At 48.2% G+C, this 17,307-nt stretch overlaps 1 protein-coding gene across 2 annotated transcripts; it reads left to right on the forward strand.

Moving 5' to 3' along the window:
- The first annotated feature begins 1,161 nt into the window (after positions 1-1,161).
- FCAMR (Fc alpha and mu receptor) lies at positions 1,162-13,700 on the forward strand. Of its 2 annotated transcripts, XM_032136640.2 has the most exons (8): positions 1,162-1,535; positions 3,961-4,029; positions 4,500-4,560; positions 5,755-5,898; positions 9,059-9,397; positions 10,387-11,188; positions 11,812-11,930; positions 12,988-13,700. In XM_032136640.2, exons 1-8 carry the CDS (start codon positions 1,497-1,499, stop codon positions 13,161-13,163), a joined length of 1,749 nt encoding a protein of 582 aa, XP_031992531.1. In that variant the 5' UTR covers positions 1,162-1,496; the 3' UTR covers positions 13,164-13,700. The 2 variants fall into 2 exon arrangements, with proteins under 2 accessions (XP_031992531.1, XP_031992532.1); XM_032136641.1 differs by lacking the exons at positions 10,387-11,188; positions 12,988-13,700 and having other exon boundaries at positions 1,497-1,535; positions 11,812-11,867.
- The last annotated feature ends 3,607 nt before the right edge of the window (positions 13,701-17,307 follow it).

Raw genomic sequence — 17,307 nt, forward strand, 5'->3', positions numbered from 1 at the left:
AGTAGAACTGAGATCGTAACTGAGAGGAGGGGGGAGTCTGACTCCAGAATCTACGTGATCAAACATGACGCTATACTGCTCCATGAGGAGGGGAAGGGGAGAATCTAGCCAGGCATTAGCTACCTCTCTACCACCTACATGAAGGTCACTCATTTCTGGAAAGCAGTCTCGGAAGGCAAGCCCACTGTATACAGTTCTTCAGGTTGTGCACTGCTCAAGAGCGCCATTACTAAGGAGATATCATTCACATTGTAGATGTATTTTAACTAATATGAGAGGCTATAGATGGAGGTGAAGATCTGGAGCTCTAGCACTGGAAGCTGCTGACCAAGTCCTGGGAGAGCAGCACACACAGCTGTGCACACAGTTACCAGCACACACTATGCACTGTTGTCCAGTCACGGCCAAACTCCAAGCACCCCATAGAGTTTTTCTCTTCCTCTTCTATTGCTTTCAGTGACTCAATTTCTACCCTCAATCTGCCTTCAAATTTGGAAGGGGAAATGCATGGAGAATACATGCTGCCATCTATGGCTACAGCAAACTACACAACAATATACCAACTGAATTTATTCTTAAGGAAGAGTTGCCCTTTGTAATTGGCTCAGAGGTGCCATATTATCATATCTATCAGGGGTCCTAGTGAAGGTCCCTAATTACAGTTTGCAGCACCCCCCATCCCCTTGTGCCCATTCATTGTTGAATGCTTCAGCTGTACAAGTTTGAGACCAACAGAGATTGGAAGATCACATATTTTACAAGGAAAAAAAAACCCATAAACTATTTTCCAAAGGGAAATATTAGGGTATTTTTCAAGTGTGTCATCTATTTGGGTAAGCCACACTTCTCAGTGTCCTCTTTCCATGAAGATCATCTAATTTACTGTATTATGCTTTGTCAGGGACGTGAATTAGTAACCACCAGCTCATGCAACTCTGAAGTCAGTGACCCAAGCTGCCCAAAGTGCTTCTCTATGAGAGTTGGAGGGGCCAGGTCAGCTGGAGGGCACCAGCTGCCAGCCAAATGGCAGGGGAATTCCTCTTCTGAATTTTGAATTTTCCCTGCCCTCCTGCCCAAGTTGTTGCATCACTTGTCTGGGAGATGCCTGAATGGGCTGGTAAGCTAAGGCACCCTAAATAGTCTGAGACCCCTGAAGGGGACACAAGAGGAGGAAGGACATGGATCAGTGTTTTCTTTCTTGAAGCTACTGTTACCACCCCTGGAAAAGTTCTTCAGGAATAAGTGACAGTAAGAACGACAAGGGATTAGGACTGGCTTCCTCTTATAAATAATAAAATCCAAAGAGAAGTGACTTGAGGTGAGTGGCAGAGCTACGCCTTGCACCCCGACCTTCTGTTGCTGGCTCCATCTGCTTTCCAAAATACCACCTTGACTTCTCAGTCTCCAGGTTTAAAGAAGAGCAACTGGAAGACGTCCAAACACCTGCATCTCATAAGGAGAAGAAAAGTCCACCTGAATCTTGTTTCCAGACTGAGATGGATGGAGAGGCCACAGTGAAGCCCGGAGAACAAAAGGTGAAATGAGGCTTTCTCCTGGAGGTTGGGATCTTGCCTCTGAATGTGGGGGGTGAACTGTAGCCATAGCTGTCACACATGCTCCTCAGTGCCCTTCCCAGAGCAGGTGGGCTCCTTCCCAGGAGGCCAGGTAAGGGTTCTAGAGTCCAGAACATAGGGGCTCCCTCTCAGCTCCCTATTATTCTGCTCACACCCACCAGAGTGCATGGTTCCTTAGAAGTACTGGGTAATTTAGAACCAAAAAACGTTAGAAAGAGAAGAAACACGGAGAACATGCGGTCAAAGCTCTTCTTTTGTAGAGGAGAGGAACAGAACATTGGCCAAGTTATTGCAGCAGACTGAGGCTGCTGCAGCCCCTCCTGAGTCCTGGTTCTGTGCTCTCTCCTCTACACCAAACTGACTCCTTCCCTTCTTATCTGCTGCCCAGCGGATGTGGGGAGGGGATAGGAGTGAGCTGGGGCTCGGAAGGCCAGTAGGCATCTGGGAAGTCACGCAGCAGCCTGTGCTGAAGCTGAGATGAGGTGCATGCCCTTCCCAGCAGGACGAGAGGGACAAGAGAGTCCCCTCATGTGGTCTCATCCCCTAAAATGCAGTGTGCAGTAACAGAAACCTGTGGCCCCAGGCTACTGAATTATGGCCCCCTGTCTCCTGGAGAAAGGATTTCTGAAGGTCATTGGCAGAGAGGGTGACTTGGAGACATTCCGTTGAATATTATCCTTCCAGCCTCCAATCAATGCTGATAACTCCCTGGAAACATTTTATCTCATACTCCTGCTTCCTCATTGCCCCCACGGAGCCGGCTTTTCTTCCTGAAGCCCAGAGATTGCTGCACCGGTGGCTTCAGAGGAACTGGATGGTATGATGCGGAGACTTTGGCCCCAACATGTGCTGCATCAGCACTTAATGCTTTAGAAAAATTTGCCCAGGGGGAGTCTAGGTACCAGCCCCAGAATCAGCCAGAACTTGGTGAATATTAATCAAATTACGAGTTAGGTGCAGGAACACCCTGGGAGAGTCTCCAGGTGGGGACAGGAAGCTTTGTAAGGCAGGGAAAGGTCTGAGACTGCCATCGCAGTGCCCAAGCTAGGGGACTTGCTAGAGGGAAGGCACAGAAAGCTGCATAAAGAGCCTATGGACTTTTAAAGATCTGGCCATTCTTGTGGCTCAAACTGGATAGAGCAGGGAAAGGTCTTAGTGGAGAGGGTTGGGCAGAGCCAAGTTGAGGGGACAACTTGCCAAGTCTAGTTGCAGGAAAACAAGCTCAGGGCCACCCCATGGACTCTCTACTTTTCTCTTCTGTCTTCTCTCTTCCCTTTTCCCTTCTTTCACCTCCTACCTCTCCTTTTCTCTCCCTGTTCTCCTACTTCCTCTGCCTTCTCTTTTCCCCTATTCCCTGTTTTCCTCTTTGTGATTCCCTCCTGCACAGCCTGTGTCCCAAACTGGCCAGTGGCTTTGCATGGCTTAAACTGTTTGGGGAGTGAGGGGGTTTCTGCCCATGGGCCAAACCACTGACTATTAGCACCTGTCCTTAACAGTAGTGAGGAACATATTAGGATAGGAAGAAAAACTCAATGGCTAACTTTAGTTTGCTTTTTAAAAAAATCTATAGGTCCCAGAAACAGAAGTAATAGATAGATTCAAAGAGTAGATTTTTAATCAATCAAAAAGCATCCATGAATACCCTCTGGGGAATGCAAGAGAAGTGTGATGTACAATCTCTGTCTTCTTTTGTTGTTGTTGTTGAGACAGAGTCTTGCTCTGTCACCCAAGTGAGAGTGCAGTGGCATGGGCTCACTGCGACCTCCACCTTCCGGGTTCAAGCAATTCTACTGCCTCAGTCTCCTCAGTAGCTGGGATTACAGGCGCGTGCCACCACGTCGGGCTAATTTTTGTGTTTTTTAGTAAAGATGGGGTTTCACCATGTTGGTCAGGCTGGTCTTGAACTCCTAACTTCGTGATCCACCCGCCTCGGCCTCCCAAAGTGCTGGGATTACAGGCATGAGCCACTGCACCGGGCCACAATCTCTGTCTTTTTCATCAGCAAGTGGTAAAAGACCATTGAGTAGTGATCAGTATGGTGTCCATTAAAAGAGGAGGGTTACTGTTCACAATAGCTGTGCATTTCACATCTACAATGTGATAGATCCCCTTTCAGAGCATGATGGTAGAGGGATGAAATACAAAGCCATCCCCTCTTGAAGCTCCCCAGGCCAGTGGGAGATACCAGAGTGGGGTAAAGGTCAGTGTGGATGGGAGGACAGAGAGGGCTTTCTAGAAGTTGTGGAGAAGAAACAGAATAGCACCCTAGTGCAGAAAGCTACTTGGTCTGAGATTTAATTTTTAACTCCTTGTTAATAACCAGAGGCATACTAACAGTGAAACAGAAATCCTCCCCTGAAAAAACCAATTCCCCTTCTCCAAACAGGAAGTGGTGAGGAGAGGAACAGAAGTGGACTACTCCAGGCTCATTGCTGGCACTTTACCACAATCTCACGTAAGTTGTGTAACAACAACCCCATGCAGATTCCTTCATTCTCCTGAAGAGGAATCAAATCCCTGAGACTAACCTTCCAAGGTCCCACAATTCCAACTAGAGTTTGGACTTCAAACGTGGCCTTTCCACTACACGGTGCTCCCCACAAACTCAGAGCTCCAGGCTGGCAAGTGGGTGCCCAGGCTAGAATCCTACAGAGGGAGTTTCACCTCTTCTGAACACAGAACCCTCAAGGGTAAGGGACATTTTGGCCTCGTGGACATGACCAAAATGTGCATGCTTAGGAGTGTGAGGATAAAGTCATGCTTTCTCAGGGAGGGAAGTGCTTGTCTTACTCTCAGATATCTGCAACCCAGCCCCTGCACCGAGCAAACCGAGATCCCGAAGCGAGAAGATGCTTGTTCTCTCAAGTCCCACCACCCTCACCCAGCTTCTCTCAGGCCTCTTTTCATTTAGAGTGTTTTTTGCAGGTCACCAACAGGAGGGCGGGATGGAAAATGCCCCTCTTCCTCATACTGTGCCTGCTACAAGGTGAGTCCCAAACCCAGCCCAGGTTCAGGGCTTACAAAACCAGACCTGAGTCTTCCAGGCTGCCCTAAAGGTCCTCACAGGCTGGTATGGGAAAATTGTCCAGGTATAAAACATGCTCAGTTGACAAATGGCTCCATCTCCATGCTGTAGTAGATTTTATTCTGATGGTAATAGGGAACCATTGAGGAATATAGTGAGTATGCGCCAAGAGTACCCAGTACCTAGAATCTAGTCCCAAGTAGATGCTTAATAAATAATGACTGAATAAATTAATGAATGAATGGAAATTCTATCATAATATCAAAAAAGGATTAACAACTAGCTTAAAAACAAATCAGAATTTTAATGAATCAAAGGTAGCCAATAAGGTCGGACGTGGTGGCTCACACCTGTACTCCCAGCACTTTGGGAGGCTGAGGCAGGCAGATCACGAGGTCAGGAGTTCGAGACCAGCCTGACCAACATGGTGAAACCCTGTCTCTACTAAAAATACAAAAATTAGCCGGGCCTGGTGGCATGCACCTGTAGTCCCAGCTACTCGGGAGGCTGAGGCAGAAGAATCGCTTGAACCCTGGGGGCAGAGGTTGCAGTGAGCTGAGATTGCGCCACTGCACTCCAGCCTGGGCAACAGAGAGAGACTCCATCTCAAAACAAAAACAAAAACAAAAAATGTAGCCAATATTTGAGTAAGCACTCTGCGTGATAAAATCACACCACCTCTTTAATCTCCTGCTGTCCCTTTTAAAATTTTTCAGTAAATGTCAACTCAGGCAGGCCCATGATTTTTCTGCTAAGTAATAGTCCTAAGTTAATTGCTTTAAGTCTCAAACATTCTAAATTTGATCATTTAAAGTTTCCAGTTAAATACTTTGGTCAGCACTTTAATCTTCATTTAAAGGCATACTCCCTCATCCCCTCAAGGCCTGCAGTCCAGGAAGTGGGTGTGGTTGCTGCCTTCCTTCTTCTCTACGCCTCTCTCCTCCCCATCTAGGCAGCTGCTGCTTGAGACCCCAGCAAGGTGGTAGCAGTGGGAGGGAGAAGCTGCAGGAGGGCAGGCAGCTCTTACTTGATGGATGGCCTGGAGCTATCTGGCCTGGCAGGGGTTTGGAACTGGCTGTTTGCTTCTTCCTCTGTGGGTGCCTTTGTGGACACATGGATGGCCCCCTGATGACCCATCTCCTCCCTTTGCTGCAGGTTCCTCTTTCGCCCTTCCACAAAAAAGACCCCATCCGAGAAGGCTGTGGGAGGGCTCTCTCCCCTCCAGGACCCATCTCCGGGCCATGGGAACACTCACGCCTTCCTCGCCTCTCTGCTGGAGGGAGGAGAGCTCCTTTGCAGGTACAACCCCTACCCTCCCTTTGTTCCACCATGGACCTCAGACCTCTCAGGCTCTCTCAGACCAAGTCAGACTCCCTACAGCTATAGGCAGCCCTAGCCTCTCCTAATGGAAGCCATAGCAATAGACAATTGCTGAGTAACAATGAGGGGATGAGAGCCAGGGCACCCACCTCCATGGATGGGCAGAGAATTGGCATCGGGGCCCCCAAGTGGGCACACGTTAACCCTAAAATGCTGGCCTGGTCTTGAATTCTTACGGTAGTTAATATAAAATTTCCCAAACCTTAATTATTATATATAACAAAAAGCTACTGATTTGTGATCAAATGAAGCCTTAAGGTATTGGTTCTTAACTTTGGTATTAATAAAAAATTATGTGCATTTGCAAGGGTTGATTAAGGATTCTTAATCAGCTTTCTACTGTGAAGTCAGATCACCCCATCCTGCTGATTAGTGGAACCGTGCTCCTCTCAAATGTGCCACATACAGGTGAGGGGAATTCATGAATTCTGGGGTATGCACACTTTATCAGGGCATCGTCACTATTGTCATGAAATGGTCCTTGTTTGTAATTGTGAATATTGCAAATATTCACAACTCGGTAAATTTAAATGGTAATTTAACTTTCCCATTAGTGACATGGTTTGGGGTGTGTTGTTTAATGAAACTTACAGTGAGTATCAGTACAGCCATAACATTTATGACCTCTACTCTTCCAGCAATTAGACCTGAATACACACATAATAGGCAGGGTAGGTTTCCTGGGCCTGTGCAGTCACACAGGACCGCATACTCAGAAGGTACTTGGCTTAATGCTCTGCTGTTGCCATGTTGAAATTCTTAATAACTTTTGAACAGGAAGTCCTGCATTTTCATTTTGCTCTGGCACCCACAAACTACTTAACTGTTCCTGGCAACAAGATTGTATTAGGCCATTTTTACGGTGCTATAAAGAAATACCTGAGACTGGGTAATTTATAAAGAAAAGAAGTGTAATTTTGCTCATGGTTCTGCAGGCTGTACAGGAAGCATGGTGCTGGTATCTGCTTGACTTCTGGTGAGGCTTTAGGGAGCGTTTGCTCATGGGGGAGGCAAAACAGGAGCAGCACAGCACATGGCGAGAGAGGGAGCAAGAGAAGGGGTGAGGGGAGGCCCCAGATCTCATGTGAACTAAGAAGTAACTCATTTAGCACCAAGGGGATGGTGCTAAACCATTCATGACAGATCCTCCCCCATGACCCAATCACTTCCCACCAGGCCCCACCCTCAACGTTGGGAATCACATTTCAACATGAGATTTGGAGGGGACAAACATCCAAACCAAATCAAGGATATTAAACTGAACTTTCTGGGGTTCAGAGGTCCTAAAGACAGAACAAACTGATAGGTGCCAGGCATCCACATCCTACCACAAGATGTTGAACCACATGTACAGGGCTGTAGAAAGACACCATAGAGCTGGTCCCAGCAACAGCCCCGCGGGAAGCTGTCCAGGCCAAATGAGGGAGGGAGAGAATCATCAGCGGCTGCAGAGCTCACTGAGAGGGCTGTGTCGGAGAGATGTTCCTGTGTTGTGGTCCCCTTCACTTGTCCCAGGGGACAGGAGACATCACTTTCCCCTCACTTTAAGCCAAGTAAGAGAAGGAACTTCCAGAAAGCCACTCAACAAGCTTGCCCTTTGTCCCAGGTTTCTTCTGACCGCAGGACACAGGTGTACTTCCTGTGTTAAATGCAAGGCCTCCACCTAGAGGGCCACCCAGAGGGGACTATGACCACAGAGCAGGGCAGATAGCCAGAAGTCATAGGCTTGTGGGTGGTGGCCACTAATGGCCAGCAGAAGAACATGCAATTCTCATAAGGAGGGAACGACAGCCATATATGCTAAAAATACATCAGTAGGCAAAAAAGAGGCAGCCTTGGTCATCTGCCACGCCCAGAAAGCACCAAGGGCAAATCACAACTGTCTCATTCACCTCTCCTTTCCCCACTCTGCCCAACCCTGGAGAGACCCCCAGACAGAAGCTTTGAACAGGGGAAGGGGTAGAGCAAAGCAACAGACCGCAACCATGCCCCCCTCCTCCATGACAGACTCCAAGCCCAGCTGGGAGAAAGGAAAGGGTTTTGACTGGGCAAGAGATTGGAGTTGTAATCTCTCATTGGACTGGACTGGATGTATAAGTTTAGACTAGGCGGGACTTTTTATTATCCATGAGAAATTATGAAAGAAAGCTACTGTACATGAGATTGTGCCTGAGATTTCATCAAGGATCAGAGATGTCCACGGAGAAGGTATGAAGAGGCAGTGAGAGAAAGAATGAACTTTGTTTCTGCTTGCACCCCATCACATTTAAGTCATCCAGGAAGCTGGCCACATATGCGATTCAACTACGAATTGTCCTTATGTCTGTTGCCAAGCAGACATATTCACAGTACTGCTCGTCTGTGCTTATATGGTGGCATTTGGTTGTTTCTGTTTCTATGGAAAAGTGACTAGTGTGAAAAATTTTGCAACCAGTGGTCCAAACAGGTACCCACCAAGCAGAACGGGATCCTTGTGTTTCAGGGCTCCCTGTCTTTTGCAGATGAAAGGTACACTGATATGTTCTTACTGCTTAGCATCTCTCTTTTACATTCCATGCAAACCAGAGCCCTTCTGTCAGGGAATCATCACTGTTGTCCTGAAAGGGTCCTTGTTTATAATTGTGAATATTTTTGTCTTTTAGTGATAAATTACCATTTAATGTTATCATTGGTGGCATGGTTTGGACTGTGTTGTCTAAATCTACAGTGAGGAGTGACTGAGTGAGTGAGTGTCAGATGTTGCCTCAGCCCTCTTATGTGTGCTTAGATGGCATCTTTTTAAACATCTGCCTTGGAGCACAGGGGAACCCAGGCTCTGGATGGACCAGGATAGCTCAGGATAAGTGTTAGCTTATCTGGGTGGGTAAGATTATGATTACATTTTCATCTTCCATACCTTGGGACAACATCTGCTTTCCCAATGGCTGAGTTCTGCTATTTTTATATTGATTCTGCTCCATGTTCACAGTGGCGTTTTCTGACTTGACCCCTAATTCTGGCAGAGTTCAGAGCTCATGACTCCCCAAACAGTGACTATGCTCACCACTCCCTCTCCTTTGACTTCCTTCTCTGTCTGCAGCTCCAAATGCATTGAAGGGCTCAAGGCTGGTGTCAGGGGAGCCTGGAGGAGCTGTCACCATCCAGTGCCATTATGCCCCCTCATCTGTCAACAGGCACCAGAGGAAGTACTGGTGCCGTCTGGGGCCCCCAAGATGGATCTGCCAGACCATTGTGTCCACCAACCACTACACTCACCATCGCTATCGTGACCGTGTGGCCCTCACAGACTTTCCACAGAGAGGCTTGTTTGTGGTGAGGCTGTCCCAACTGTCCCCGGATGACATTGGATGCTACCTCTGCGGCATTGGAAGTGAAAACAACATGCTGTTCTTAAGCATGAATCTGACCATCTCTGCAGGTATGAGCTGACGGCTGATGGGCCAAGCTTGGTGAAGCACATTCTAGGAAGGAGAAAGTGGGAGAGAAGCCTCAGAGACCTAGAAGGGCTTGAAACATTAGGGAAGTGACAATGAAAAGCTGGGGTAAGGCAAAGACGTTAAGAAGCAGGCTTTCATTTCAGAAGAAGGCTGCCTTCAAAAGAAAGGGAGATTTTAGGAAAAACTTCCCCAGTGAATGCGTGTACACTCTCCCACCTGAGTCCCCCAAATGTCATGAAATATATATTTGGAGATGGCTCCAAGAATGGGATAATGTGGCTTCTTAGGATCCTGATAGCTGCATGTTCAGACATGCAGAGAAGCGGCAGCACTGCAGAGGAGGTGTGACAGGCAGGGCAGAAGAATTGCAACTGGGCTGTCCTTCACACAGACTCTTGCTGAGCCCCTCAGCAGACATCTGACAGCTCCCAGGCCTAGGCCCTCCGCGGCAGATTCTGGTTGTTGATCCCAAGTCAGGCACCCAGAGCATAGGAAGGGCATCCAGGCTGTGAAAGGCCACTTGGCAGAGGAGACAGCATGACAGGATGCAGCCTGAAAGCAGGTTAGTTCTATTAGATGCTGCTCTCCAGTCACCTGATGCAACTGGCTGCTCTGCTAGAAGTGGAGTGTTTCTTTTATCTTTTTTGAAGAGCAATACCTGCTGGGCGGTGGGCCTCTGGAGAAAACAGCTTGGCGATTCAAGACAGCTGGATAGAAAATATGTGGGCATGGGAGAAGGAAATAGGAGCATAACACGTCAGTGTCTGCCACAGACTAGAGAATGTTTGCCACAAACTGGAGAATGAAAAATTTTCCTATTTTTTATTTTATCCAACCTACTGGTCAAAGATGGCATCTCTTAGTGAGGTTGCATTCCACTTAGCAGACATTTTAAACCTGGTGTCCTTTGCCAAATCCGGTAGGAGGCCTGCCAGCCTTCCCATGTGGCCTCCCTCTGCTGTCCACACAGGTCCCTCCAGCACCCTCCCCACAGCCACTCCAGCTGCTGGGGAGCTCACCATGAGATCCTATGGAACGGCGTCTCCAGTGGCCAACAGATGGACCCCAGGAACCACCCAGACCTTAGGACAGGGGACAGCATGGGACACAGTTGCTTCAACGCCAGGAACCAGCATGACTACAGCTTCAGCTGAGGGAAGACAAACCCCAGGAGCAACGAGGCCAGCAGCTCCAGGGACAGGCAGCTGGGTGGAGGGTTCTGTCAAAGTACCAGCTCCCATTCCAGAGAGTCCAGCTTCAAAAAGCGGAAGCATGTCCAATACAACAGAAGGTGTTTGGGAGGGCACCAAAAGCTTGGTAACAAACAGGGCTAAAGCCAGCAAGGACAGGAGGGAGATGACAACTACCAAGGCTGATAGGCCAAGGGAGGACACAGAGGGGGTCAGGATAGCTCTTGATGCAGCCAAAAAGGTCCCAGGAACCATTAGGCCACCAGCTCTGGTCTCAGAAACTTTGGCCTGGGAAATCCTCCCACAAGCAACGCCAGTTTCTAAGCAACAATCTCTGGGCTCCATTGGAGAAACAACTCCAGCTGCAGGCATGTGGACCTTGGGAACTCCAGCTTCAGATATGTGGATCTTGGGAACTCCAGCTGCAGATGTGTGGACCAGCATGGAGGCAGCATCTGGGGAAGGAAGCGCTGCAGGGGACCTAGATGCTGCCACTGGAGACAGAGGTCCCCAAGCAACGCTGAGCCAGGCCCCGGCAGTAGGACCCTGGAGTCCCCCTGGCAAGGAGTCCTCCGTGAAGAGGTAACCCCAGGCACCTTCTCCCAGTCAGAGGGCCCCACATCTGCCTCATCCCTGGTATGCAAGCGAGGCCCCTCTCCCTCTGCTCACTTCTCTCCCTTTGTACCCTCAAGACAGTGACATACACATCAGATGCCCTCCCTCACTCAAGGGGCCTTGCTGTGAGAACGCTCCCTGAGTACTTCCATGTGGTTTTCAAGTGATATCTAAATGATAGAAGGACAATATTTAGGCTGGAAACTTCATTAGGACTTTCTGTTTTTAAAGATAAAGAATAGGCGCTCTGGAGAGAGGGGGTGATGCACTGAAGCCACAAGGAAAGGCTGTGGCAGAGCCCAGTGCTGAGGCTGGAGTCGCTGGCTCCCACCTAGTCCTCTTTTTCACTGGGAGTCATCGCAGGGCCCACACACAGACGGGTGGAAGAGGGAAAAGGATTTGGGCTTGGAAGCCTGAAGACAGAGATTCTAGTCCCAGCTCTGCCACTAACCTGCCATGGGAACCAGGGCTGCCCATTTGCTTTGGCCTCAGCTCCCCCATCTGTAAAATAAGGATGTGGGCAAATGGTCTTTAATCTTCTGCCCAACTCCAACCTCCTCTCCCCTGTGCTCTTTCCATCCCCACTCTAGTACTTTTCCAGAAGATGAAAGCAGCTCTCGGACCCTGGCTCCTGTCTCTACCATGATGGCCCTGTTTATGCTTATGGCTCTGGTTCTATTGCAAAGGAAGCTCCAGAGAAGGAGGACCTGTGAGTTGAGTAGCCCCAAGGCTAGATAGAAGAGTTCTGGTTCCCACCTGACACCCTCAGGGCTGGGTAGGGGTAGAGTCCTGCCAAGACTTTTCAATGTAGAAGAGCTAAATTCTAGGCTGAGCCATTTAACCACTCTTGGCCTTGGTTTCTTTTCTTTCTTTCTTTCTTTCTCCTTCTTTCTTTCTTTCTTTCTTTCTTTCTTTCTTTCTTTCTTTCTTTCTTTCTTTCTTTTTCTTTCTTTCTTTCTTTCTTTTAGACGGAGCCTTGCTCTGTCATCCAGGCTGGAGTGCAATGGTGTGATCTCAGCTCACTACAACCTCCACCTCCCAGATTCAAGCAATTTTCCTGCCTCAGCCTCCCAAGTAGCTAGCACTACAGGCATGTATCATCATGCCTGGCTAATTTTTGTATTTTTAGTAGAGATGGGGTTTCACCGTGTTGGCCAGAATGGTGTTGAACTCCTGACATCAAGTGATCCTTGGCCTCCCAAATTGCTGGGATTATAGGCGTGAGCCACTCTGCCCAAACTGCCTTGGTTTTTAATCAATAAAATTAGAAATTATCTCTGTACTTATGTGTCAATGGCAACCCAGAGCATAAGGAGAAGCTCCTGGAGGATTACAAAGGCTGTGGTGCCTATGTTAACCATAAGCCCCATAAGCAACCCTCGCAGCAGAGAGCAGGAGTGCAGAGCCCAGACCTGGGATCAAACCTCGCATTTTTCCCCCTTCTGCAAGGCCCTGCTAAAATTCTCTGAGAGCAACATGCCCAGGTTTAAGTACTCTTAAAGTGAGGGCTCTATGATATGTAGACCTAGTGAAGAAAGGGTGAGATTTTCTGGCAGCAAGTGGAGGAGGCTTAGGTTCTCAGACCCAGGCCCCAAAGTCCGAGCCCTATCAGGGGCTGGGCTGGCTTAGCCTAGCCAACTAGGGCTCCTTTGCTTCTGTGTCAGAAAGTTCTTGAAAACTTGCAGTGGGTGGGAGTGGTTCTTAGGAAATCAAAGTCAGTACTTTCCTTACCCAGAACCCTCACAGTCTGCTCTGTGTCTCTGCAGCTCAGGAGGCAGAAAGGGTCACCCTAATTCAGATGACACATTTTCTGGAAGTGAACCCCCAACCAGACCAGCTGCCCCATGTGGAAAGAAAGATGCTCCAGGATGACTCTCTTCCTGCTGGGGCCAGCCTGACTGCTCCAGAGAGGAATGCAGGACCCCGAGGGACAGAAAGATGAACTGCTTAGTTACCATGGGAGAAGGACCAAGATCAAAGGCCTTCAGGACCCCAGCCTCTTTCCATCATCCTTCCTCCACCTGTGGGAAGACAAGCTGATGCAGCCAGTGCTCCACCCATGGAAGAAAGGCTGGCTGTCTTTGGGCCCAAGAAAGTCAAGCATTATCCACGTCCAAAGGTGACAAGATGACTCAAAGGAGACTTCAAGAACAGTGTACGAAACACTGGAAGAGGTCACCTAGGAAAAGTGTGAAATTTCCATTCCTGAATGTTTGAAAATAGAAGAGGCTTCCAATCAGTGTGGAAAGTGACAAATTCGCTATCATCACTCCCAGCCCTTACTGGGGTCCCCTTTTCTGACTACTGTTAGCACCTCAGCCTCCCACTCACATTTAAGTATATTTAAGTGTACCAGCCTTGCCTTCTCAAGTAGATTCTAAGCTCCTTTAGGGCAGTAATTGCATTTTATCTGTCTCATGATGTTCCCCAGAGAACTTCCAACTCAGTAGGACCCCAATAAATACCTGTGGCTGATTGACTGACTTGGGGTCTCAGTGGCCTCTGGGCACCCTGCCTCTGCAAGAACTCTGGGTCCCCCTGGCTTCCGTCCCTCCTTTTGGGAGTCCCCTAGATGACCCCACAGGAAACTGGTTTCTACACTGAGACCAAAAGGGCAAACACCCATTCCTCACATCATCCCGCCCCATTTGGACCCAGGCTCATTGTGCCATAGACCTCTTGACCCGGCCAAGATTTTCTGGGATTTTCCTACATTCATGGAGGAGCAGGGTATTTTCAGTAGATTCTCGCCTTCTTCATAAAGCCCCTCTTGTTCAGCTGCTTATAAATCCTCGATATGGAGGACTGTTGGCAAAGCTGGAAGATGGTTTTTGGGGGTGAGGTGGGAGACAAAAGAGAGGAATTTTATGTGGATTCTGCCCTGTAACTACATCACCTCATGCCTGTCAGGGAACTTTCGCTCCACCCTAGGCCCCACTGCCTTTCCAGAAATCACATCTACTCTTTTCTTTTGCTAGATCTGTTGGCAAACTGTCTGGGCTCCATTGTTGGATGGAACAGTCTGAGTGGTGGAGGCAGAAAGGAAAGATAGGCACCAATATCGAGGTGAGAATTGCCAGGTAGACATTTCCAGAAGGCTTAGTCCTGCCTTCTAAGCTGTCAGCAGCACAGAAATCCTTCAGTAATACTTCCTCATACCTGGTTCTGAACACAGACACTGTACCAGGAAAACGAAGGAGATGCCGGTTTCATGGCTTGTGAGAGAAACCTGTTGTTTTGGATAAGTAGGGAAGTTGCACACATCTAACCACATGGAATCGCAGAATTTCAGAGCTAACAGATCTTTAGAGATTAGTCTAATACCCTCATTCTAGAAGAGAGGGACATGAGGCCCAGCAGGGTTAAGGGTACAGGTGGGGGGCGCTTGTTTAAAGTCACCCAGTTAACCCAGTTAGTTATAGCACTGTGAGGACTAGCAGAGAGAACTCATGACCTTGGTTCAGGGCCTTTTTCACTTCACTATTGCTGAGCATTGTGCCAAAGCAAAACTCATTGTCAAAAATCAAGGATACCACAGTCGTCCCTTGAGACTATTTTCCTGTTGACTTTCTCAATGACTTGCCCCAAAAAATCCTGTAATGGAGATAGGACAGACATCACGGAACCCATTCAACCAATGAGGGAGCAGGCTCTGCAAGATGTGTACTTCAGCAAAGGCCACTTGGAGCAGCCCACCTCCACAGCTATGTTCTGGATCGCTGTGCCCCTTGCTTGGATTTATGATCTAGGTATCTGGTCAGGTCCTTTCTTGTGTAAAGCTCTAAAGGCTCGCTTCTTTCTCTCTCTCTCTTAGGCTCGTGCATGGAAGATTTCATGATCATTTCCAGGAATTGGTGCTCATTTGTGGCAGGGCTGGGCCCAGCACCCAGACTGTTTTTAATGCTAGATTCTCAGGATGTGAAAAGGTGTTCCGAGGAAAAGGAGGTTTTGTAGATTAATGAAGTTTTGGAAATGCTGGGAAACCACATTCTTCTATGCAGGATCTTTTGGAGCCTTTGCTATATGAAGATGTATTGTGAAACACCTTGGTGTTTCACAACTCAGGATGGGGACATTATGTGTGTTTCCCAGATGTGTTGCATTATTGTGTTTCATTGAAGCAGTCTCAAGGGGCTGGAGTTCCTCACATCACTGTTTGGGGAAGCCTGATGCACCAAACCAGGGGTTGGCCAACTCTTTAGAAAGGGCCACTTGGTAAATATTTTAGGCTTTGCAGGCCATACAGTCTCTGTGGCAACTACTCGGTTCTGCCATTGCAGCACAAAAGCAGCCAGGCAATCCAGAAACAAATGACCGCAGCTGTGTTCCAACAAAACTTTATTTCCCAAAACAGGAGGGAGACTGGATTTGGCCCTTGAGCTAGAATCTGTCAATCCCTGGACTAAGCCATGAAATTGTACAGGACTCTCTTGTTCCCACTCGTATCTGGAGATCAGATCCTATTCTTCCTCAAGGGCTTCCCTGACCACCTTTCTCCAGGACCTCTCCTTCCTCCGAAGGGCTCTGATACTTTCATTGTGGAATTCAGCAGCTAGAATGTTCTGTCTGACTACTCCATCTTAGGGGAAGAAGGGGAGGGAGGAGACAACCAGCCCAGCAAGAGTGTTGGCCACGTGGCTAGAGCCAGGAGCGTTTCTAGCAGGGAGGCCGTTATGGAGAAAGTTAAGCTCCACCAGTGGTGGAGCTGGTAAGAGTTCAAAGGGCCAGGGCAGAGCCAGATTAGAGTCCCAGGGCCAAGAGTTTGGAGGGGGCAGAGATAAGATCTGAGTAAGAACTTTCAGGGAGAGAAGCGGGGAAGCCCCAGGTGTTTACAGCTCTCCTTTATGGGCTAACTGATCCATGGAGTAGCCAGGAGGGTTGATTTAAAGGGCCAGAGGCCAAATTGGCAGAGGAGGCCACCTCCACCACTTGGTATTGTCAGTGCTTTTGTTTTTCATCTTATAACTCCAGCTAGTATGATGCCTATACCACTAAGATGAGGGGCAGGCAAACATCTATCTCAAGGCCAGAATCAGGGAAGCCTCCCTGGAGATTTCTAACGTAGGATTAGAATCTAATCAAGGATGCAGGGAGGCCATCGATTTTCACAAGATCAAGCAGATTCTCAGGTTAGGGCGCAATTCTGCAGTTCTCTTTACCCTGTTACTTATTAATGCTGCTACTGCTTGTTAACGTGTTTCTGCACAGCAGGCACTATCCTAGGTGTTTTCACATTGTGTATCACAGTTATGGTAACATTTCTGTATGGTAGGTGTGATCACTCCCATTTCACAGATGGGAAAACTGAGGACCAGATAAGTTAAGTTACACTACTTGGGAAAGGGCACCCTGGGACTTCATGCAAAGCAGCCCACCTCTACAGCTGCATTCTCGATCTTTGTGTCCCCTGTCTTCCCCCTTGCTTGCATGTATAGTCTGAGTGTCTGGTCAGGTCCCTTCCTGTGTAAAGCTCTAAAGGTTTGCTTCTTTCTTTCTTTCTCTCTCTCTCTCTCTCCCTCTCTCTCTCTCTTTCTTAGGCTCATGCATGGAAGGTTTCGTAATCATTTCCAGGAATTGGTTCTCTTTAGTCACCTAACTAGTTTATTACAACCCTGGCCTAATGAGGCATTAAAAAAAAAAAAGTTCAGAGAGCCGGAACTAGAGCTAAAAATTCAGGACCAGCCCTGAGGTCCTTGCTGACATATGTATAAAAGGAGCTCAGATCTTTATTTGCGGGGATGTCCATCAGGCTCAGGTTGCTCGGGGCAAATGCATGACTCTAAGCCAACTTCTGAGGGCTCTCTGCTAACACGTTGGAGGTTTATTCCTCTCCTCCGATAGCCCACTGTGGTCTGAGACATAAAAAATCAGTTTAATAACAGCCTCAGTCAGACCCTAGAGGAAGATGCCTCCACAGAGAGACCCATAACACACTTCAGCCAAGTAGACACAGGTTATTTTATTGTGCTCCCCTGGTACAGATATCCCAGAGCTGAAAGCCTGACTAACGTGGAATGGAGAATGGAGATTCTCCTCAGAAAGAAACAAACCCTGCATTCAGGGTCCAACACCACCAAGCTCTTCAT

Source organism: Hylobates moloch, unplaced genomic scaffold (assembly GCF_009828535.3).
Source record: "Hylobates moloch isolate HMO894 unplaced genomic scaffold, HMol_V3 SCAFFOLD_18, whole genome shotgun sequence".
Lineage (NCBI taxonomy): Eukaryota > Metazoa > Chordata > Mammalia > Primates > Hylobatidae > Hylobates > Hylobates moloch.